This window comes from Macrosteles quadrilineatus, unplaced genomic scaffold (assembly GCF_028750875.1).
Source record: "Macrosteles quadrilineatus isolate MER2022 unplaced genomic scaffold, UCM_ALF_1.0 Scaffold_3__2_contigs__length_128488019, whole genome shotgun sequence".
In the NCBI taxonomy this organism is placed as follows: Eukaryota; Metazoa; Arthropoda; class Insecta; order Hemiptera; family Cicadellidae; genus Macrosteles; species Macrosteles quadrilineatus.
In genome coordinates, this window is record NW_026542596.1 from 121,823,995 (window position 1) to 121,848,296 (window position 24,302).

The 24,302-nt window shown below is 35.5% G+C and overlaps 3 protein-coding genes across 4 annotated transcripts; 2 read left to right on the forward strand and 1 right to left on the reverse strand.

The window, feature by feature from the left end:
* Positions 1-1,506: 1,506 nt before the first annotated feature.
* On the forward strand, positions 1,507-9,312 carry LOC128989730 (DDB1- and CUL4-associated factor 13-like). The gene is made up of 9 exons (XM_054411750.1): positions 1,507-1,806; positions 2,758-2,957; positions 3,539-3,733; positions 5,084-5,252; positions 5,629-5,776; positions 6,580-6,733; positions 7,144-7,290; positions 7,845-8,008; positions 9,154-9,312. Exons 1-9 carry the CDS (start codon positions 1,737-1,739, stop codon positions 9,239-9,241), a joined length of 1,335 nt encoding a protein of 444 aa, XP_054267725.1. The 5' UTR covers positions 1,507-1,736; the 3' UTR covers positions 9,242-9,312.
* Positions 9,313-9,807: 495 nt separating this feature from the next.
* LOC128989908 (pyrroline-5-carboxylate reductase 3-like) lies at positions 9,808-15,364 on the reverse strand. Its single transcript, XM_054412036.1, has 7 exons — positions 15,174-15,364; positions 14,694-14,789; positions 14,044-14,189; positions 13,549-13,651; positions 13,291-13,430; positions 11,451-11,662; positions 9,808-11,096 (listed from the first exon to the last, which is right to left on the reverse strand). Exons 1-7 carry the CDS (start codon positions 15,247-15,249, stop codon positions 11,033-11,035), a joined length of 837 nt encoding a protein of 278 aa, XP_054268011.1. The 5' UTR covers positions 15,250-15,364; the 3' UTR covers positions 9,808-11,032.
* A 2,796-nt stretch (positions 15,365-18,160) lies between these two features.
* Positions 18,161-23,972, forward strand: LOC128990268 (enoyl-[acyl-carrier-protein] reductase, mitochondrial-like). Of its 2 annotated transcripts, none has more exons than XM_054412585.1 (5): positions 18,161-18,231; positions 19,097-19,333; positions 19,991-20,268; positions 21,592-21,716; positions 23,607-23,972. In XM_054412585.1, exons 1-5 carry the CDS (start codon positions 18,175-18,177, stop codon positions 23,885-23,887), a joined length of 978 nt encoding a protein of 325 aa, XP_054268560.1. In that variant the 5' UTR covers positions 18,161-18,174; the 3' UTR covers positions 23,888-23,972. The 2 variants fall into 2 exon arrangements, with proteins under 2 accessions (XP_054268560.1, XP_054268559.1); XM_054412584.1 differs by lacking the exon at positions 18,161-18,231 and adding an exon at positions 18,287-18,567.
* The last annotated feature ends 330 nt before the right edge of the window (positions 23,973-24,302 follow it).

The following is a 24,302-nucleotide window of genomic DNA, read 5'->3' on the forward strand; positions in this document are numbered from 1 at the left end:
TCAAGTGCACTGGCCTACTTAAAGCAACAGCCTTCTATAAGTCAGCACAACAAGTTATTGTTTAACAACACTACCAGCCTACTCACACAACATTGCCAAACACTTCCTCTTAACAATATTTGACCCTCCTATTACACTTGAGGAATTGCATGTGAATCGAAGTTATTAGAAGTTACAAAACACAGTACAGTATTTGCATTCTTGTGGTGGGCTGCCTCTACACATGGGGGAGGCAGCTTAGTTTAAAACCTCACAAAATAAAACGGTAAATTTACCTGCCTTACTTTACTGGTATTTTTAAACAATAATTTTCTGCCCTTAAAAAACGCAGAAACCACCTGCTTACTGTGTAGTGTGATGAAATTTGTTAAAGTTGAGTAGGTCCATACTACTGAACTTGATGGTTTTTGGGTTGAGATGAGGGCAATGTTAATTGTAACTACTGATGTTTGTTGACATTAGTATTCATATGTATCTGTATTGTATTGGATAAAGAAGGAAGGTAATGAAGGGAGAATTTTAATTGAGGATTTGATGTCTTCTTCGATAAATATTATGTCATGTACAATCAATGAATAGCTTCACTATTTGCTATTACTCTACAAGTGCATAAAATCAAAGACTTTGAATAGTGCAAGCAGTGCCAGATTTACTACTAGGCTGCAGCATGGCCGCAAGCAAAAGGGGCCACAGGGTTTTGTACAAATACAATGTTTTTAAACAAAAATTTAATTGTAATGTATTAAATAACGCGGATGACGAGAATTATGCAACCCAAAGCATTTTTAAAGAACGATGCCGCCGAGAACGAGGGTGATAATGTTGATGTCCCCGTAACTGCAGGAGATGTTCTCGATTTATCTGTCGTTGCAAATGATGATTTCCTCCTGATCCTAGGAAATGTAATTTGCTGCTATTGTGGGTGACGATCATGATGTCCTCGAGATCGCAGGTGATGTTCACAACTTCTCCGTGAGAGCGAAGTGATATTCACGATTCAGCGGCCATTGCGAAAAGTTCCCACCTAAAGGGCAGGGGCCGCTTGAGTTAAATTGGCCTAGGGCCACAGGTACCTAAAATTCGGCACATAGTGCAAATAGTTAAACATATATTGTTTTGTCTTAAAACTTAAGACCCGTTTTGTGTTTATCTCATCCAATGCAATATTTTTAAAGGGATTGGTCCAAATATCTTGCCTCGTTATCTAATGTACTCCTTTTATTGTTAGATAGAATCATTAATTTATAGGTCAATCGCATACAGGCCCAGAACCAGAATCCAGTATAAACCATACGACAAAGTATAAATATGCAGCAATTAGCAGTACAACAGTACAAGGAAGCCAACTTTGTCGGGTGACTGTAGGAAAAATATATTTGGTATAACTACGCAAAACAGCTGCATGGTCCAAAACCAAGCCTACCGCAAAGCATCATGAAAAAAACGAAACGAACATCTTAACAGAACATAACCTGTAAACCTGTGGTTGACTAGTTGTGGTGTTGTGAATGTTTGTTAGGTTGTTAGGTTAGGTTAATTTAATAATAAAAAAATACCTCACATCTAGGCCTAGTCCGACCTTGTTCTATGCTGTAGCTATAAGATTTTGACAATTTAACATATTTGTTGTGGTATCCAATCACTGGATTCCAATCGTTTTCCCTACCATGATTTATATTTAATTAGGCCTAATATTTTTATTTCGTGCCACAGGATTAAACTTATTTTATGTCAATATGAAAGTAAAGGTGTTGACTAGAAATCCTGACCATTACCTAAGAGAAACCAAGTCAGATATTTTTAAAGGTAGGCCTATGTATAAGATTTATTTGTGCCTGATAAGTTACTAATATATAGGCTATGTAATAGGCCTATAACCATCTCCAGAGAATAACTTAAGTAGGCCTACCTAATAGGCTATTGGTGAGTGCAGGCTCCACTTAATTGTTATTGTAGCCTATCAGTTACTTACTTAGCCTATTGCAAGTTACCAAACTAGGCAAGTTAAACCATTGTGAATGCATGTGAAATGAATGTTAGTGAGTCGGTGGCTCAGTCGGTAGCGTCGCGGACTTCGGGCCCAAGGCAGCGATGTCGTGGGTTCGGATCCTGGTTACTGCCGATAACATTTTATCAGTACAGTTCACCTTTGTACTGTAACGGCTCACTCCTTGCTTTGCTGTAAACGATCCACGCACGGGCGCTTAGTCTATGTGGACGGGCAAATGCAAGGTTAAAAGAGGCCGCCAACCTCTTTTTTTAAATAAATAAAAATAAATAAATAAATTATCCCTTTTAAATTAATTGAGATGGTAAACCTACTTTGTAAATTACACTAATACTGAAACCCCGGGGCTATGAGACTCCATTTGAAAAATAATGGACCCCGCTTAGAAACACACAAACCTAAACCCTCAGCCTGTGAGAGCCCGCTTTAAAATACACTAAGTTAACTTTGGGCTTCTGAGAATGACATGTTATGAACAGACAACCTGTCAAGGTCACGGCACCCATGCAAAATGAACAAACAATATATCAATAGGTAGGGGAAGAAAAGGGGGAAGGTATTGGGAGAATGGAATCTCCCAAGCACGGTAAACAGTGTTGCCAACATGCGTTTTTGAAAATTCCCTAGGGCCTGTCAGACCGGGATTTTGGTATTACTGTTAAACTTAAATAGGCCCTAGAGGCTAACAGATTTCAGTCTAAGCTAGGACTAGGCCTACTACCTATTTCATTCCTATTTTATGTTTAAAGCTCCAAGGAACTATGATCCCAGCCTTCATCCATTTGAGGCGCCACGAGAGTATGTTCGAGCCCTGAATGCTGTGAAGCTAGAGAGAGTTTTTGCCAAACCGTTTATTGGAAATTTGGATGGTCATAGAGATGCAATATGTTGCTTGAAGAAACATCCCAACAAGTTAGCTCTGTTATCAAGTGGAGATTTCAATGGAGAGGTGAGAGACTGATCAATATACAGTATCATATCAATACAGTTGGGCTAACTTAAGTTATTGTTTTTAAGGTGGCTCTGCTATCGAGTAGACATTTCAGTGGAAAAAAGTAAGTTAGATCATTTTGTATGGAAATGTGACATAAGATAGCCTATTGCCTTGTTGAATGGCCAAATTAATTAGGCCTATTGAGATTTTGATACCTATTAAGTACTTAAGTTATATTGTTTATTTTATATGAAGAGGGATGGGTTATACGTTTGTGTGACACTTCAAATCCCCCTTGTTTAAAAATGTGACCGACATCCACATTAAAATAGAATTAAGTGAATTCAAGCAAGCATAGCTGGATTAACAGGTATTGATAGCTCAACTTATTTGGAATGTATGTTTCATTCCCCTCAATGCCTATTTTAACGATACATTATGTAAGTTAATGGCAATCTTAAGTTAATGGCAATCAAGTTAATCTTCTTGATTCTTAGGCCATAATTATTAATAAATACCTAACTTGGTAATTTGTCTTTAACCTTGACAATCTAGTTTGGTCATTAGACAACTTAACATTCATCTTTTCACGTCAGGTTCGTCTGTGGGACTTATCTCAGAGGCAGTGTGCTCGCACTATCCAAGCACATGACGGTTGTGTCAGGGGACTTACCTTCAACTCTGACGGTACTCATTTGCTGTCTATCGGAGATGACAAGACCATCAAAATATGGAATACAGATATTGACTTTGAAAGTAACGAAGAGAATATCAGTACTATAATTAGTAAGGTGAGAAACAAATAGGTTGAAATACTCTCTGTTTAACGGAATGAATAGTTTCATAAGCTGTGTAGCTTCCAAACTTATATTGTGTACGCAACACAGTTTTTGTAATAGTTTAAATATCTACATAATCTACAAATATCGGGCTAAATATTCTGTTTATGCAAACATTTCAACCATTTCGAGTACCTATAAAATAGAGGCCTACCGGTAGGTTATACAGGGTGAATTTTAAATGAGTTCCCCCCCCTACTTTTTTCCACACTTCTTAAGATATCATCTCCGGACCACGTCAGATCATTGTTGAGTAGTAAGTACTTCATTCCGTCATAACCAAGTAAAAATATGTCAACAATGAATGGTGGTGTATACTTATCTTTATCTAGCACTATTATGAGATTATGGTCTTATTTTTTTAATGCACAATGTTAAAATTGGCTAAAAATAAAGTTATAAAAAGTCCTCATAACTTTAGAACGGATCAAGATTTTTTTAAACTAATTGCGGCATTGTAATCAGCATAAAATTATAGTTTGAAATGATGGGTCACAACCCTACCTTTACATTTGAAAAAAAAAACTTTGTATCCAATATGGCGGATCCAAGATGGTGGCCAAAAATGTATACCCAGTCAAAATGAAGTACTTACTACTCAACAATGATCTGATGTGGTCCGGAGATGATATCTTAAGAAGTGTGAAAAAAAGTAGGGGGGGAACTCATTTAAAATTCACCCTGTATGTATATAGAGGGAGATTTCAATTGAAAATATTTTGTTCGGATTCAAATTCTTTATTGATCTTTCAACACATTCAGTGTAGTAGATCTTGTCATGCAACTTACAATAAAATAGGCCTATAACGCAAATCATGAAAATCATGCCAAACGTTTGCAAATGCAGACAAATGTAAAGTTAACATGCACAGAGTATTTAAACTAGCTTATACAGTATAAAAGAATAAATAAGAAAATAGGCTACCTGTATAACAAAGTTTGCCTGACGAGGCAATCTAAACCTAAATCTGTTTGTTATAGGTTAATGTTAATATTCCAACAAATATATAGGTACAAGGGTTTATTACAGAATTTCATATCCTTAAAGTGTGTAAGTTAGCCTAGGCCAATGTTAGAATTCATATTAAAAAGTAAAGTATTTTTTATAAAATCCTTGGTTTGCAAACCCAATTAAAATGTTGATTAAGAAACTTGATCAGAAAACAAACTCAATCGAAAAGTCAGATAGTTTGTTGGCAGATGTGCCTACGTTGATGCATACTGTATGCCTAGTATAAATTAATGTACCTAGATCAATCTATTAAAGTACTGTAAACTGCTAAACCATATTGTTGGTTGTAGAGCGTGTTGTTGAGTATCAGCTTCAGTCAGGACGGAGACAAGTTCGCCACTTGCGGAGACACTTGTCAGCTGTGGGAAGAGTCTCGTAGCGAACCAATCAGAACACTCACTTGGGATGTGGACTCTCTCAACTACTTAGCCTTCAATCCTGTCGAGACTTATCTTTTAGGTAACGTGATACAATCATTTTTTGAAGAAATTCTAAATTAATCTGGCTCACTATAGTATGGACGAGTTTCTAAATAAAAAATGTAATAACTACAGTATCCATTCTAAAATAATTGTGAAATTGTATAGTTAAGTCTTTTAGATTAAATTGTAGGCCTATATAACCATTTTTTTAGAGGTCACTATTCATGTAGGCGATATAGAATGTAAAGTGAATAAAGATAATTTGATTTGATATGAATACAATGGGGCAAAACCAGTGACAGGGCTCTCTAAGCATTGCAAGTTAGGTACCTAAAATTATCTTTTTCTAGGTTTTTTTAAAATTTGAAGTTGAGTGCAAATATTTGATGTATTGGTTTGATTGTTGTTGCTAGCTGCGTGTGGCAGTGATAGAAGCGTAATTCTGTACGACACCAGAGAATCAGGACCGCTACGTAAACTGACGATGGCCCTCCGGACAAATCAGCTTGCATGGAACCCGATGGAGGCGTTTACATTCACCTGCGCCAATGAAGACTACAAGTAAGTTTGTTTTATAATTGATTTTAATGGTAAGCACTGGCCTATATTTAGAGTAAATAGTACTCTGGGCTGCAAGCAGCTTTGCGTAGGTCCCTTGGAGCACTTTATTCAAATAATTAAAAATCCTGACAGTTACAAATTTGTATAGGAAAATATAGGCTACCAAACTGCAGGTTCAAGGAATCAATATGTTACGAAAAAAGGTTCAAATCTAGATGTCCCTAGGTGTAGCAGAGTCTCCAAACTGCTACCCAGTTCAGCCTACTAGTTAGCCTGAAACTGCTACCAGAAAAAAACTTTCCAACAGGGAATCAAGTCTTGCTTGTTGGACGACCCCTGCTATTCTGTGAAGAAGTTTAATAACACTGTAAAAAAAAATTCATTAACTTGTAGGTCTTTGACTCGGCCTATTGCCTGATTGTGTTAACAGCTAAATAAATGTTTTTGATAGAGGAATACAAAAAGTGGGGCCTATGTAGGCATTAGACAGTTTCAATATTTCCTCAGTAATTTAATTAATTTAATTTTGGTTATTAATGGTAATTTCCCTATAAAACCCATAACACCACAACCACAACATAAATTTGACTTGCACAAAAACAGCTATTCTTTTATTAAAATTTTGTTTGTAACTGACCTTTAATCCTTGGACAAAAATATTTCCCCATAAAAAACATCAAGTTACCTTGCTATTTGCCACTTACCCATTAATTGTTTTTCCCTTATACAGTAGGATGTTCAATTTTAATATCAGGCTGATGGTAGAAAGTATGTGTCAGTTTGCTGATACTGTTTATTTTCAGCTTGTACACATATGACAGTCGTAATCTGAAGATGGCCTTGAATGTACACAAGGACCATACCTCAGCTGTTACTTGTGTTGACTACGCTCCTACTGGCCGAGAGTTTGTGTCCGGCAGTTACGACAAATCTGTACGCATTTACGAAGTCACTAAGGTAAAGCTGTCAAAATTCTATAGAAAAAAATTCATGAAAATCTTTTTCTCATATTTGGTTATGTTTATTATTACCCAATTTGTTTAGTATGTTTATTTACCATTTCATTCAGATGTATGGGGAAAATATTGATGTGCAGGTGATATATGAAAACCGATCCAATACAATTAAGTCAAACCTTTCAATTTGTACCTTTCAATCAAGGGAAGACTCAATATCAGTATCAAATTAATTTAAGAGTTGTGAGAAATGCAATTTTTAATATATCTTCTTTTCTCCTCTGCGCATGTTACAAAGCTACATCCGTCAAAACAACAAGAGTAATGAGATCCAAATCAATTTAATTCATTTAAAAATTTAGTTTTACTTTTACAATAAAAAGTTTAACTATGTGTTTGTGATATTTTCAGGGACATTCAAGAGACATTTACCACACAAAGCGAATGCAGAGACTAACCAGTGTTGCTTGGACAATGGACAACAAATACATCGCCACTTCCTCGGATGAGATGAACATACGACTGTGGAAAGCAAGGGCATCGGAAAAGTTGGGCGTGGTATGTTATTTCCAAGAATGACAATCTCATTGTCATTACTTTTACCTTTTATTAGCATTGCTTGGTAAAATTTCTGATGTTTAACACTAAAAAGCTTTTGATGTGGTTTGAAGAATAATTAAGAGATTTTTCCTGTCTATTATTATTATTATGTTTAAATTATCCTTTTCAACTCATTCATTCCTTAGTTGAAAATGGTGTCAGTTACAGTGAATATTCTTAAGCACAGGTCACACTAGGCTGGAAACAGCGGCGAATTGAAAGAAGCCGCTACTGTCAGCTTAATGTGACCACAAAATTTTCAGCTGACACTGAGCTGACCCAGCCTGGATTGGTGAGCCGGTGATGCTGGTGCCAGCTGCTGATCACCAGCGGCTGGCGAGCAGCCTAGTGTGACCCGTGCTTTACGTTTTGTGTTTCTCGTACTAGTTTCGACTATTTCCCAATCAGGTAAGCCTGCTATTCTCAGAAAAATATCGTAAAAACCCAGGTCCTTGTGCTCTATGTTACACCTTTTACATATGTGTTTCAACCTAATTTTGGTTTTTATTCAGCTGATGGGCAGAGAAAGGGCAGCTCTGAATTACAACGAGGCGTTGAAGAAGAAGTTTGCCAACCATCCACAGATTAGGAGGATAGCTCGACACAGACAAGTGCCCAAACACATCTACAATGCTCAGAGAGAGCAGCGCACCATCCGGGACAAAACAAAGAGAAAGTATGTATACTGAAACTGTTATAGTACGTTGTCATAGCATATCTCCGTATGAATAATGACGTTAACTGTGGGCAGAACTAGACGTCCGATATGTTTTAAGTTGTCGCCAGTTTTGGAATGAAAATGCACAATTGATTTAAGCCACCAAATAGTACACTGATCTAAATTACTAGTTTCTGCCACATGCGCCAACTTTTTAACAAAGCCAAACCGAAAGATCTTATTATTTTAAACTAAAACACAACATCCACTTTTTTCATATCAAACATCACATCAAAAATTGAGCTAGAAATTATTCACTAATGTAAGATAAGTAGCTTATATATGGAAGGTAGCCTACTGTAGGTTGGTGGTGGCGCGGGAAGACCTAGACCGATTTACTTTTTCCAGAGGCCAAAAACATAATTCATTAAAGTTGTCATGAATGTGTCCATGAACACAAAAACTCAAGTAGGCCTAATTTTAGTTTGATTTTTAAGAAATTTTGCATTAATAGGTAGGGCAAAATAAACTTGAATAAGTTTGCGAACCAGCAAGATTGGGTCATGGGATCAGGGTGTTTAAATTTTCAAAAATTATTATTATTTTTTTTTTACCCTTAATTTATGAACAAGCACATTGAAGCGTTGGTTGAAAAATTAAAGGTTCTGGAGAAAATTAACTGTTAGTGTTGTACTTAGCTTTTTTCAAAATTGGCAAATTTATTCATTTCATGCTATACTATAAAGATTAAAAAAACTCTTTTTTTCTTCCCTGTGGCAGCAAATCCAAGTACTTGTCCAACCTAATGCTATTTACATAGAGAATAAATCTGTCATGTTTATGGAAATATTTGAATAAAAATCCAATCAGACAAATGGAAATTCACTTAGTCTGCAGGTTTGCTGTTTTGGGTTTAAGGTTTAATGCTGTATCACTCTCTGTGATTGGCTCATCCAACTATGTTGTTTTTCAGTAAAAAGAAATTGCCCACAGCGTGTCCATATAGATGGAATGTTGATTTACGTAATGTAAAAGAGGGTGTTAGTCTACCGAAACATATTTGCTATAGTGATTAACAAGCTAAGAATAGCTACTCTGTATTTTTATAAATAAATGTTTTGCAGTGATTATCATTAGCTAATTCGTTTATTTTTCTGTTACAGAGAAGCCAACCGCCGTACCCATTCCAAGCCTGGAACAGTTCCTTTTGTGCCAGAAAGAAAGAAACATATTGTCACAGAAAAATCTTAGTGGTTTTTATATCATTATATTTAATGTAAAAAGTTTTCCACATAATTGATTAAAAGTACAACTCCAAAGTATATATTTTTTAATCAAACCTCTATTTTATGACTAAGGTTTATGATTTTTTAAATGTGGCAAAATGTCAATTACCTTTATTGAAACTGCAAATTTTACACTATGCCTTTTTATCAATATGTTTTCACCTTAACAAATGACTGTGCCAATATTTATTCAAATGAATATTATTGAAAATATTATTTAACAGGTAGGTTTTTGGTGCAGTATCAATTAGGATACCAATGAAATTTAAGGTAGTTTTAAAATATTTTAATTATTCAGATAAAACTGTCAACATAACAAGTTCCTCCATTGCATTGACCATACAATAACACAGAAGCTTAGAAAATTAAAACAACATAAAATTTAGATCATGGTTACTTGACTTTTATTTAGATTCTGTACTATTACAATAATTGGACAATAGACTCGTATATTTATTCATGAGGGCTAGCTTTGTTTTCAATTCATAAACTAACTTGGTCTTGAACAAGGTGAAGTAAAAAAATCGTACCTCAATATTAAAAAACAATTTATTGTACTTAAAACACATATTGCTTGCATGTATTTTTCATTGTGTATTTTTCAACTCTTTTAATAATTTCGGGTTAGGAATCCTTGCGTTTTTTGTTTACAGTCACAAGTGTTAAAGTGGTAACACTGCCAGATGCTCGTAGGGTTTCCAACAATCAGTTATGATTGTGGTACCCGTTGTGCACCTTGAGCAATCTGGCACCCGTAAATGGTTGGTCCCTTTTCCAATCCTACTGAGAACTTAATTTCAACAGATCCTCCTTCCTCGGTTGTATTTCCTTTTTTCGAATTTCACCCCCCCCAACTTCCACTACCAGGGCCCTCGAGTCTCATTGAATTTTCAAGGCAGTCTTCTACGTACACTGATCTTATGAATGAAAATCAATCAATGGCAGTATTGCTACAAATATGGAAGTTTCTGAATAAAAAGTTTTGGCAGAACGATAAAAATACAAAATCTAAGACAGTATCCCAAACAGACAATTCTTTAATTTAGATCTGTCAGAAATAAACTAAAGCTTACAAGGCCCTCTCCAATCACACTTCTTTAGCATTTGCCTATTCAAATACAACAGAGTTGTCACCCACCAAGAGTATTAATCTTTTGACTGATTAAAGTGATGGAAAATTAGGCTTATTTCAAGCCTGGTATATAATCACATTTATGTTTGTATTTATTTTATATTATTTTTTCATTTCATTATATGATTTATGGGCTTAATTTTCCTCAAGCTTATTTTCCCATCTATGAGAATTAAACTGTTTCTTGATCCTAGCTGGGTATATTGCACATAATCAAAATATTGCAAAATGCACAAATATTGCTGTGAAAATTGCTTGTGTTTACACACTTAAAAATTAAAAATGCATAACAAAGTTTTCTTACATACTATGGAAGCACTGTTAACAAAAAGTAACAACACACAGTCACTTAACAAAAATTGAAAAATTAAACAACAGAAAAAGTATATAACAAAATAAGATACAATTTGAGAAATGAAGGTAGGCTTAAATGCTTGAGCTCAATACTTATGTAATCTCAACTGAAAACAATAATAAGAAATGTTAATTTTTTTTATTAAAAAATACATTCCACTAAGGGAAGCTGAACACTGGAAGTTATTGATTTACTTTATGGAAGCTAACATCTTGTTTCCTCAGTGTGGACTATAACTCAAGGAACATTTTATATTTGAGTATTTAGGCCTACTTATTTCCTAGCTCAAAAGAGCGATTTGTAGCTGCTTCAACTGCACCTATGAGAGCAGCCCTGGAAACAAACAGGTAATGTTTAAAAACCTGTTGAAAATGTATACCTTTATTTCAACCACCGTTAAGGTGACCGATAAATAAATAATTGACTCTGAAAAACAGTTCTAAACTAGTATAATAAACAAGGTATACTTTAAACACAATCAATGTTACTCCCTCCCCCTAACCAGGATAATTATTTTGCTTGTCAAAGTAGCAGAATGTTAAATTTCAATGTCAGACTAATGTGAGAAAGTATGTGTCATAGTTTGCCAATACTATTTTATACAAAATAATGAAAAAACCATTTAATAAAAACTTGGCTACAGCAGCTAGTCTACTTCAGTCTATAACAGTCAAAGCTAATACCCACCTCACTCCTGACCTCTCTAACACGTGTATACCAGTGATGGTGGTGCCACCTGGAGAGCAAACCTCGTCTTTGAGTTGTCCAGGATGTTTTCCTGTCATCTGCACCATCTTGGCGGCACCCAGCAGTGTTTGACTGGCCAGCTGAGTGGCCAGGGCTCGCGGCACTCCCATCTTTACCGCCCCATCAGAGAGGGCTTCTATCATCAAGTATACCTAACAACATTAGAATGAAACACTCAAGTTGTCAAATAAGTACAGTATTAAGACCAGTTTCATGTCAATAATATTGATTTAACCTACAGTAGACCGGAGGTTTTACCAGTCCGGATAACGGTTTTTCCGGTTAAACCGACGTCCCCAAAAACTCGTTAAAACGGACCATTTAAATGCATACTGTATGTATAAAGTATTTGACTTAAATTTAGGAGAGCATTGTATTTACACACGTGATCACTGGTTTCAAATCTTTCCCACGAGAACAGTCGTTTCAGTACCACCCACTTCCTACTGATCTAGTCCGGTTATTCCAATGTGCTGATAAAAATTGTCTGGTTAAAGAGATGTAATTTCTGGCGAGTGTAGTCCGGTAAAACCGATGTCCGGTTAAAAGGTGTTCGGATAAGAGGGAGTCTACTGTATAACATACGTTCCAAAGCTTTCTATTATTTCTTTTAAAATGAAATAGAAATCTTCAACACAAAGTATAGAAAGTGTGGAAACAATCCAGGTAGGCTATGTCTACATTTAGGCCTAACAGGGTTGTACATTTTTTATTAGGCTAAATCACTAAAACTACACTAAGAACAAACACCTTAATATTGTAAACAGTATAGTTCGGTTATCATTTGAAGATTTAATTTTCAGACAATTGATAGCACAGTTTTCAAATCCACAAACACAAGCCATGCACTAATGGGAAGGGATCCCACCAGCAAGAGGAGGATAAATATGAGAGGGGGAACATTAGAGATCATGAGAGAGGCAGTTAACGAGTGGCTCCCTCAAGAACTACAACTTCTATCTGGTCTCGCCAGACACAGATTTTATTTAAACCAATGAATGCATCCCCTACTTTTCTGTGTACCCTACTTAACCCTTGCTGTTATGGGCATTCAACACTCAACACAGTTTAACATTGTTATTTTATGCTTGTTGAAGCAATGCTGTGATTAAATATAAAAAAGAAACAGCTTGCGTATTATAGGTACATGTGTACAATAATTAATTTCTTATGTGAGTGTACGATCCTGCACAAAACTGTGTTGAGGAACCATACTACTGTACCTTAGAACTCCAACCATCCAAATCTATTGCCACGTATCACACTCAAATAATAAAAATTTGGATGATTGGATTTTTAACGTAATTCAAGCGATTTATAGAAAATATGCCAAATCAAGCAGAGCTTTAACAATAATTGTGACAGCAGAACGCGTTTGTGAGTGTTACGTGATAAAAAAGTGTACGCTTTTGCCATAATTGCCGAAGAAGATGATGAATTTTCTGTGTCACACATTGGTGATGATGGTCTACCAGACTGCGAGGGATGTTCAGGATTTTGGCGAAATCTCAAAAGACGATGTGATGCGATGTTTCTGTGACCACGGAAACGATATTGAAGTCCACACAACAGCAGGAGATTTTCAAGGTTATGTACAGATATAGGCCAGATTATGCCAGATATTATGTCAGATTATAGGCCTTCTGCCTTCTTTAGTAATAAATCACAATAGGCCTACTGTAGTTTTATGGTTTTAAACTTCTTTCTATAAGCGATTTGAATAACCAGGGAGCTGGAATTTGGATATTTGGAGTTTGTATTGTCAGTTTCAAAATCTTACATAAGCAGGACCACTCCCGGCCAGAGCTCCAACTGGGTTCAACAGCCGTTCTGGCACAATCTCACACAGACCTCCGGCAGAAAATATTGTCTTGACTAGTTCACTATCCTCAGCTCTGGCTCCCTCACTCACTGCATACGCTGTGAAAAATTGCAAACTAAATGAATTTGATGGTCACACCTAGAAAAGGTAATTAATTTTGGTACGTCATGAAGATAAGGAGGTAGTTAATAGTATAATAAATAATATTAAACTAACCTGTGGCCCCCGCCCCAACCATGATTGGCGTGTTAGGAATAACTCTGACGATACGCCAAGGCTCTGGACCAGCTTCAGTGAACCTAAATTGTGTCCGCAGTTTCTGTAAATGGAAATCGTCCTGGTTTATTTAACATTGTTAACTATCGGTCAATGTATGAATTTTGCCAGTGGTTACAGTACAAGCAAAGAAATATCATTAAAAAACCAACAAAAAAAACATTTAAAGATTGGTTTATAAACTTCAAGAGTTAATATTTCTATAACATTTTAAGGGTAAAATTTAAGTATAAATGAAATTTTATAATAACAATTGAAGGAATGTTTTAAATCTAGACTTGTATCAAACGTGTTGAAAAATGTATCTGTTGCAAGCTGAAAAGTAATACCAATATACCTTTAAGGAGTGGAACCGGTATTGGATATCATAACAATGATCATTATATGGCTTATATAGCTATGTTAAGATGTGAAATATGATTGAAGAAAACTTACATCATTCAAAGTTTCGATAGTAATCCCCACAAGAATCGATATGTAAAGTTTATTGTTTGGAACAGGGTCAAAGCTTTTGATTGCTTCGTCTAAATACTGAGGTTTTATTCCAAGCATTATCACATCACATTTATTCACCACTTCAGCTGAAAAAATAATTAAGAATTAGGACTAGTACTCTAAGTATACACCTCGTAGACTTAGAGTATACGATAGGGTTTGGGTACCCAAAGGCTAGGAGAAGGAAACTCTGAAATTAAACCATGGCCAGATCGGGGTCTGGAAGCTGTGGTGGAAGCATTTGACCTAGGAAAAGAGGACTCTAAACAAACTCCTAGTCCCCCAGGATGGGGGTTGGGTGTGAGGTTAGCAACCTCACCCTGTCAAAAGAACATTGCTACACATTTGTCTCGGAGATTGGATGGAAATACAGGATACAGACTTAGAAATGCTCAATGGACTCAGAAACGGAAGTGGACGATGACCTGAGTATATTGAGAGTTAGAAATTGCAGAGAGATGGCACAAAATCCAGCCGATTGCTCATTTAGATTTCAGCGATCTAGACCCATCTTAAAGTTTATAATCCTTCAAATTTAAAGTTACTCTTTGAATTCTAAGGCTATAGTACAATGTGTATAACTAACTTACCATTAGAATGAGTAGTAGCAATTCCTTTTTCTTCCCAAAATGGAAAATTTGTTTTTGAGGGCGCTGAGACTATAATTAAGTTTGGTTTCACTATCCCTGAAAACACAAATATATTAATTGAATGGGTCTAACGTAACAGACGAAGGACATGGGGTACAGTTTCTTAACTGGGCTATGCTAATATCGATTGAAACTATCGAATTGAAAATATTGATTAATAACTGATATTTTTAAATATTTCTATTATAAAATTAAACTATCATAACCTAACCTAACCAACCAAACTTGCTGATGGTGAAAAAATCGCACGAAGGTTTACTAATCGAATCGATAGTTTCAATTGATATTAGCATAGCCCAGTTAAGAAACTGTACCCGACATGAGTTAAAGAATCCCTAATTTATTAATTGGATGATTTAAAAGTAATCACCCTTGATAATTTTTATCAGAAATCACTGCTTTAATGCATCCTATCCTTACCAGAATCCAGCATTCCAGAAACAATTGCCTTAGTCATGTTTCCTGCCCCAATGAAACCTATTTTGCATTCTATCATTTTTGATGATTTACTGTAAATTTTAAAATTTGAAATACAGAATATCGTATTACCAATTTTAGATCGAACTGATAAAGAACGCTAATAAAATACTAAAATTAACGTTTTGTTATCGTCGGACACATGTTTCACACACATAACAAATCAACAAAAATGTTTATTTTTTATTGTAAAGTAAAATGTTGGTTTTTATTCTCCTCTCTCATTTCTTTCTGCTAGCGTTTTTCTAACTCACAAGAACGCAGGCATTCAAGTCAAGTCGTCAAGTACTTAATTGGTCGTTGAATAATCACTGATTACAATTAATTGACCTTGTCAGAAACACTTTGTAACTTACGACGGCGCTGAAGGGCCACCAACTATAAAAAAATATTTTTCTTAATCTCTGAGAAAAAACATAGAATTCTGAGTTTAAAGTAAGAATATAACAAGTGGGCGTTCCACTCTGAGATTAAAGTCAGAATTCAACTAGTGGGCGTTCCCCTCTGAGATTAAAGTCAGAATTTAACAAGTGGGCGTTCCTCTCTGTGAAAGGAGTTAGAATTCTGAGATTTAAGTCAGAATTGAATTGTGGGCGTTCATCTCTGAGATTAACGTAAGAATTGGACTTGACTCTATCTAGTCTCTAGTCTCTACTACTCTACTCTTCTCAAGGCCACCTTTAACCCCAGGCCGCGGCCTGGTAGAATTGGCAACGTTGCAAGTAGAAGAACACAGTAGAATAGACAACAGAAATGAAATTTATATTATTTCTTTTGTCTAAGATAGTAGGGATGATAGCATCGATATGCTGATAATATCGTTGCAATAAGAGAGGAACGCCCACAGTTCAATTCTGACTTAAGAGTTGAACGCCCACTAGTTATATTCTGACTTTTTTCTCAGAGAGGAACGCCCACAATTCAATTCTGACTTTAATCTCAGAATTCTAACTCCTTTCACAGAGAGGAACGCCCACTAGTTGAATTCTGACTTTAATCTCAGAGTGGAACGCCCACTCGTTATATTCTGACTTTAAACTCAGAATTCTAAGTTTTAACTCAGAGATTAAGACAAAATTTTTTTAACAGTTGGTGGCCCTTCAGCGCCGTCGTAGTAACTCAATAGCGATAGGCTATATTGTCACATATTATACTCCCTAGTGTGGATTAACGTCCGCACTAGTGAGTACTACGACTTTCCGCAGTACTATCCTAATAATTAGACCAATACGTTAATACCAAGGAAAAAATTGTGTTCGGAATCCCCTTAGTAGGCCCCTTAGTTGTAGGCCCCTTAGTTGCCATTAGCTGTATGGGCTATTAAAATTATCAGATGGGTCTAAGGGGGAATATGTTGGACTTAGTCACTAACAAGACTACAAGATCGCGCCACTCGTCATCCTACACACTCATCTCCATTCATACTAGGTTTAAAATACCAACTTTGTATGGTCGCCATTTCAATTAAAAGTATTAAAACACCATTTTGGGATCAATTATAGCGAATTTCCCTATAGGGAAGTAGCTGTTACCGTAGATATAGCACGGTTTTTGTAATTTTGTCCGAATTTGATGGTAGCCTACTGTATTTGGCTTAGGTGTAGGTGTAGAGCGAGCATATATCTACATTTTAATGTAAGCTTATCCATCTATCTGAATTCTTTGATCACACGATCATATTCATATACTTGAATGAGTTCGTGAACCAGCAAGAACCATCATATTTTTTCAATGGTTTGCTGTGTGCAGTTTTAACAGATTTTTGGTTAATTGGTGTTTGGTTTGGTTTTGCAATCAATTATTTTATATGTCTTATTTTTCAGGAAAAGGCTGAAATATTAATTTAAGTTCAATATTATGTTAGATAAAGCAAAGCCTATTGTATACAGCCACGGTTACCTTTAACTATAGCTATAGCTTCTGCTTAGTGGCAGAAATTAATCTTGAATCTTGAACCATATGGCAACAAGAAAAACACTAAAAAAAAAGCACTAAAAAATCTCTACTTTGAGCAAATGGTCTCGGCTGGCGTGTCCTAGGGCTTCTGCGTCTTTGCGCGATTACTGGTGCGTATGCGTGTGAGAGTGTGAAAGTTTTTTCTGTTGTATATTCTATTAATTTATAATAATTACTATTTTTTTTTAATTAGTTAATTAGTTAAATAGATTGAATTTTTGTTAACTTGTACTTGATGTGTTAATATGTGTTTTTATATTACCTAAGAAATGTCATTGTATTTTTATTTAAGTTTGTCAGGTTAAGTGTAAGAGAGGGCCATGTGGCCCTAACTTTGCCTGGTAAAATAAAGAATTTTTCATTTCATTTCATTTTCATTTCATTTCATTTCATTTCATTTTCATTTCAACAAGATATTTAAACAGTTTTTTTAATTTGCGAAATTTGATTTTTTCTATAATGTTTCCCTTAAAGCATGGAAATGTCCAATTCTCATTACAGCAATAGTTTAGTGCTTAAAAACTCATAAATTTGTATTTAGAAGTGATATACAATTAAAAGTAACAGAGAAAAAACTACATTTTAATGCTCATGTTATTCTTATGGAGTAAAAGAAAACTGTTGTAGTTTACTTGTTTATGAAAATAATTTCAATACTATAACAACTTACCAGCTTGTCATAAAAAAACTGTATTCCCCAGTTTTAATATGCATTTTTATAAAATGAAATAAAATTGTACAGTACATATTGGTAAATTACTAAAGCGTATATTTGTATCTTACTTCATATAAATGACATTATATCAGTCTACTTCACGGCCGCCTTTAGCAGCCGTGGTTTACTTTCGACGAATCAGTGAAGTGATTCACTGATTATTTGACCTAACACAGCTGACTAGACACATTGATTTTTATTTGACTAAAAAATCAAGTCAATGCCATATCTAATTTCTTTCAGCTGATTTAGTGAAGCAAGCAGTAGCAGACTATGGTTTGCAGCTGTTTGTTGACCATCGAAAAAAGTTTCAACTTCAACTGTCAAATAGTAAGTAAACGTAAACGTAAATAAAATCAACCCTTGAATTCAACCACAGATAATTGGGTTAATATATTATCTGTGATTCAACACATTACACCACTTCAACAAACGTCCAAACTCCAACATAAAATGGCAAACCATTTAAACAAGGTTATGTCTTTGTTTGTTATCAATAATGTAGTTAATCAGAACTTTATTGGAAAACTTGTTACGGCCTCTATGTTACATCAACCACGCTACATGTCAATCAAAGCTCAGAAGATTGAATTGAAAGAATTTGGAGATCCGAGCAAGGTTTTGAATCTTGTAGAATGTACTTACGAAGAACCGGTCAAAGATCAGGTATGAAAGTTGTTGTTAGCCTTGCTTAATACTTCCTCGTTAGGACTAAAGAAAAATGTACTTTCAAAAACAAACAACTAGAATTCCCTGGGCTAAGCCCCTACAACGTTTTGTAATTAGTCTAATTAATCAATATAATTTTACTGTAATTGGCTTTCTAGAATCCTAGAAATTAAACTTTTGGAAATGTTTGGAGTAGCCTAGCCTGTAATATGTTTAGGTCATTATCTTGGAGTAAGCTACTTCCAATTCCAACTTAAATTAACTGCAGTAAGCCTATAGCAGGCCTACAAATGTTAACACCTCTCCGGTTTTTTTAACATTTCATATAATTTAATAGACCTAAATAAAAGGTACAAAACTCTCATCCCTGTGTTGAGTCACCCCTCTGCTCTATTGTAACTTAATGATTGTGTGGCGAACTCTTAAAGCATCTAGCCTTTATGTAAGTTATTATTAAATGATTGAAATAAGTTTATGTCAACCTAAGTTAAAGGAATTACATTCCTCTTTGCACCCGTTTTTTCAGGTGACACTGAAGTTTCTCTTAGCTCCTGTAAATCCTGCGGATATTAACACAGTTCAAGGTGTATATCCAATCAAACCAAGTCTCCCAGGTGTTCCTGGCAGCGAGGGTATTGCGGAGGTAATTGCAGTCGGGCCTGAGGCCAAGAACATCAAATTGGGAGATCGAGTCATTCCTAACAAACAACCTTTTGGCACATGGAGGACTCATTCTGTTGTTAGTGAATCTGATGTGTTCAAGGTAATCATTGTTAAATTAAGCCTACTAATTTTTGTTCTTAATTAATACATCTTTCTCCTTGGTACATACATTAATAATTTAAGTCACAACATTTTTTTAAACAATTACAAGGTCAAGAAAAAACTGCGTCACATTGTGTAAAGGATACCTAGTTAACATTAGGTAAACTGTGCAAATTATCTTCTTAATAGCAAGACAAGTCAGTAAATAAAGGTCTCCAACGAGATCCTGCTGTCAAGAAGTGCCAATGAAATCTGACACCAATAATTAGGTAGGTAGTGTTTTTGCATGCTAGCCTACGTATACTTTATTCATGTTTTGGTCATCCTTTCTATTTGTTGTTTGGGATTAACTTATGCAATATTTGCGTTATATTCAAGATACTGTTAGCAAAAATTTACAAATTCAAAATAAAGGGATTTAAAATAACTTACTGCAAAACCTTTTACTAACTCAAAGTATTTTATTTAAGCCCATTTATTGAAATAAAATCATCCAGTGTAGGTCCTTAAGTAATTTGCAAATTAATCCCAGATTATAAAATATTAAAATACTACTAAACTTAAAAACTATTTTTCTTTGAATCAGTTTCGTTTTATTCATTAAAATAAGATTAAACAGATACCGAGTCTCTACAATGTAAATCTAAATTCGCAGGTACCAAAAGACCTAGGCCTGGCTGAAGTCGCAGCTGTCACCTCAAACCCTGGCACTGCGTATCGCATGTTGAAAGACTTTGCAACTCTGAGGCCTGGTGACATAGTGCTGCAGAACGGTGGTAACAGTGCGGTAGGACAGAACGTGATACAACTTGCGCGGGCTTGGGGCCTCACTAGCGTATCAGTAGTGCGGGACCGGCCAGACATTGCAGACTTGCGCTCGTACTTGCTGGAGCTTGGAGCTGATCATGTGCTTACTGAGGAGGAACTGGAGAAGTGAGTGTTTTATTATATTTTTTCAATGCAGGAAATAGAAGTTTTTAAGCATTTGACAACTCCCTTGAATTAAACTCTATAACTGTTCTACAAATCGGTGTAAATCCCCAAATTCATGCTATCTAGAAACATTGTTGAAACAAATTTCAACTCACATCAGTCAGAGTCATTATTAGATCAGTACAAGATACAGGCCGGACCAAAGTTCTAGGCGTCTCGCTGACGCATGCGTAATAACGAATTTGCATTTAATCATATGTTAGCCCAAGTTTTGACAGATGGGGAATTAACACAGCAAATTAATGCGCATGCGTCCGCCAGACGCCTAGAACTTTGGTCCAGCCTGTATCTTCTTGTTGCTTCAGTTGAAGAACATCTAGTACCAGTACTGGGGCATGATGAACAAGAACATGACAAGAATACTTCTTGTACTGGCTTGATGATGAATTTTAGGTGAGTTGAAACTAGCCGACTGTAATATTCCCGAAACTTCATGCGACCAGGAGGCTAAAACTTAATAGGCTAATGTGAAAATAATAATTGTAGGCCTACATCATTCCATTGGCCTACCATATACCTGTTTTGCGTTGTCTTTAGATCCTTAAATAATTTCATTTGCCTTTATAGGATTTGTATCATTACCCTTAAACAGTTTATTTTTTAGGTTCTTGATATTTTTAATCACTGATTTTTAAAACTACATGTAGGCTAGGTTCTACCTATTCTACATGGGCTATTAATTAACAGCTGTGTCTAAGGAATATGTCGGCCTTAGTCACTAACAAGACTAGCAAGACTACAAGATCGCGCCACTCATCCTACACTCATCTCCATTCATACTTGGCTTAAAATACCTACTTTGTATGGTCGCCATTTCAAAGAAAAGTATACCCGGCAGCCTGAACTTCAATGCAGAATTAGGCCTATAGGCCTATTGATTGAAATATAGTTCATAATTGAACATGCCTCCATTGTAAAAGATATCAAAGTTTTAAAACTATTTTTTTTTTTCAATGATTGTGTGTTTTTTGTGCTCTTTATGCCAGAGCTTGCAATAGATGGGAAAAAATTAATTGTTAACTATTATTTAGAGATGTTAAAATGACATGTAAAAAAGACCAATTTACAGATTTTCACAATGATTTTGTAAATACCTAAAAAAAACAATTACGACGTTTCAGTTCATCCAGTGCATAGTTTGAATCTTTGTGAATATTTCAGTTTATTTCAAGTCGCTAAACACTAGGACCATGTTTACGCGGAACCAACCGGCGGGTGGAACCCTCTTAAGTATAACAGTTACCTTAATTTGGGGTTTTATAGGCAGAGAGATTTCTTCCCAAAAAACAACATGAAGAAGCCTAAACTGGCGATGAACTGTGTGGGAGGCAAGAATGCTCTGACCCTCTTGCGTAATCTGGATAACAACGGAGTCATGGTCACATATGGTTAGTACTAGTTATAAAATACTAATGGTTAGACTTAATCCTTCCCGGACGGGTGACGGATATTAAAACAAAAGTATTAGGCAGATGCCTAAGTCTTTGGCAATAAAGGATATATCCGCTGCTTTTCTACTCATCCACGGACGGGTAGCGGATATATCCGCATAGTTAAAAACGAGTACAAAATTATTTTGACAGTATGAAGTGTTCCATTGTGTTTATTTTATGTATACTTGTATAACAAAACACAAATAAGGGAAAATAATTTTTATTTTTTCCTGTAATTTTTTCCCGTTCTATGTCACAATTTTGCCCGTCCGGGAAGGGTTAACGTGTTTAACTAATGGGTTAAAAACACATTTCTTTTTACAATGCTCAAGCTAGGGTGGTTGTGTTGAAAACAAAACAAAAGTACCATAGTAAAAAAATATGGAGGATAGTTCAATACATACAATACTTCAAACATTATGTTATGTTATTTGGTTATTTCAGTTTGTACCTTGAATACTTGAACAGAACCGGTATGGATCATAAAGATCTTGATTCTTGATTCTAAACATTAAACAAATGACGTTGCTGGCCCAAATCCTATACTAATAGTATTAACATATATGATATCGACAATTCCTTTTAAGCATTGTTAAATTATGTTTATTTTCGGGCCAGTAGCCTATCATTTGTTTATGTTTATGATCCATACCGGTTCTGTTCAAGAATTCGTGGTTTGTACTAAAAAGAATTTTAAAACCCAAACCTATGATTGAATGGTCTACCACTAGTTTACAATCATGTGCCCGGGTTATTATTTTTTATTTTTTTTTTTCATGCTTTTTGTTTTGATTATTTAAACTATTAGGCCTACCTTTAATCTGAAGTGTTCTGACTATTTTAGTTTTGTTGAACTAGTTGGTCCGTTCTAAAAGGCCTTGACCTTATATGCGCCCAAAGTTCTTTGGGACACAATATTTTTCTTAAGTAGCTTCAAATGATTTACTTTGACAATCTGTGGCTTTCCTCCATTTCTAAGCAAATATAGTGCTACTATGCTCCTTTCAAAAATTTTTGGCTGTTTTAGGGGAAGAAAGCTTTACCCTCCACTTGATCATCCTACCAACTATTAAAATAATAGCTCATCAGGTGAGGTCTGCCAAAATGTCGAATCAGCTGCTACATATAATAAGCAAACAAAGTAGTGGGGAACTTCCCCTCAAACCACCTAAATTGTGTTAATCAAGTATACGTATTTAATTAGTTTTAGAAAAAAGATTCATACCGTAAATCAGCTGATAGCTTGAGAACTTGGGAAGGAGGAGGAAAGGCCATGAAATGAGTAGTTGTGTGCTGGAGTCTACCCGTGTGGACGTCGTCGTCGAATTGGATAATTTGTCTTTAGATTTAGTTATTTAAAAATATGTTCTAATTTTTTTCAGAAAGGGGGGATTGAGGGGTTTGGGGAACTGTTATATATATAGATTGACTGTATCAGCTTAATATGTAAATTATACATTTCAGCACACTCGTACTTTTAAGGTGCGAGTGGAAGTTTTACTGGTTCTTATCTTTATTATATTAAATCAGATGTATTAGTACTAGATCATCAAAATGGCTGTGATATGGATGTGGTTTGGCTCGGCAATTAATTTAAGTTTATTATTATTCAGTATTCACCTCAGAATGTCGCACACATCTATTAATTGATTATATTGAGCCTTAACAATCCTTATGAGTCCAGTACCGTTACTATTGATAATAGTACATGCTTCAATAAAGGTAGCAGAGCTTGGTTTCGATCCACGGACCTCTAGGTTCCCAGCACGCTTCCGACCCATTTTTTTCTAAACAAGAAAAGAAGCCTAATCTTCGCACATTTGTAACCGTCTCATTTGATTACAGGAGGAATGTCCAGGGAACCAGTGAGTGTACCAACATCAGCATTCATTTTCAAGAACATCTCTCTTCACGGGTTCTGGATGACCAACTGGCACAAAGAGCACAGAAACTCTGAAGAACAACGGATAATGTTTGAGGATCTGTTCCAGTTGATGAGAGACGGGAAGTTGAAAGCTCCGAGATACAAGGTTCTGCCTCTGAGTCAGTACAAGGATGCCATATCTAACACAATGAACATCAAAGGTTTTGCTGGTTTCAAATACTTTCTTGACTTAACAAGTTGATCAAAAATGAAAAAGCGAATGTATCTGTGATAACAGAAATCTGTGGGTTAGTTTGTAAGATAAGTCAGTAATATTAAATGTTTTTAACTTTTTTCAGTTTTGGTTTAGTTACACATCTGTTTCCTTTTTTCAAAAACTGTGTTGAATCAGACAATAATGGGTTTTACATACCTCCATAAAATAGTCCAACGATTAACATTGCTCATCAGCTTACATGTTTTGTTGCGAAGACAACGTTTTCAAAGCTTGCAACTCGTCAATAACACAATTAAAACACAAACACAAAAACCATGAAAATGGTACGAATACACAACTTTTAGATAGCGCTATCATAATACTGATTTAGTCTGGCGCGTCGCGACTCAAATGTTGTCTTCGCTACAAAACATGTAAGCTGAGCAATATTAATCCTTGG

Coding starts and splice junctions, on each gene's coding strand:
- LOC128989730 (XM_054411750.1), top strand. CDS start 1,737: ATGAAAGTAAAGGTGTTGACTAGAAATCCTGACCATTACCTAAGAGAA. Junction 1,807..2,757: donor CAAGTCAGATATTTTTAAAG/GTAGGCCTATGT, acceptor TTATGTTTAAAG/CTCCAAGGAACTATGATCCC. Junction 5,253..5,628: donor TGTCGAGACTTATCTTTTAG/GTAACGTGATAC, acceptor TGTTGTTGCTAG/CTGCGTGTGGCAGTGATAGA.
- LOC128989908 (XM_054412036.1), bottom strand. CDS start 15,249: ATGATAGAATGCAAAATAGGTTTCATTGGGGCAGGAAACATGACTAAG. Junction 13,652..14,043: donor CTATCGAAACTTTGAATGAT/GTAAGTTTTCTT, acceptor TTCCATTTACAG/AAACTGCGGACACAATTTAG. Junction 13,431..13,548: donor GGTTGGGGCGGGGGCCACAG/GTTAGTTTAATA, acceptor AATTTTTCACAG/CGTATGCAGTGAGTGAGGGA.
- LOC128990268 (XM_054412584.1), top strand. CDS start 18,355: ATGGCAAACCATTTAAACAAGGTTATGTCTTTGTTTGTTATCAATAAT. Junction 19,334..19,990: donor GTGAATCTGATGTGTTCAAG/GTAATCATTGTT, acceptor CTAAATTCGCAG/GTACCAAAAGACCTAGGCCT. Junction 21,717..23,606: donor CGGAGTCATGGTCACATATG/GTTAGTACTAGT, acceptor ATTTGATTACAG/GAGGAATGTCCAGGGAACCA.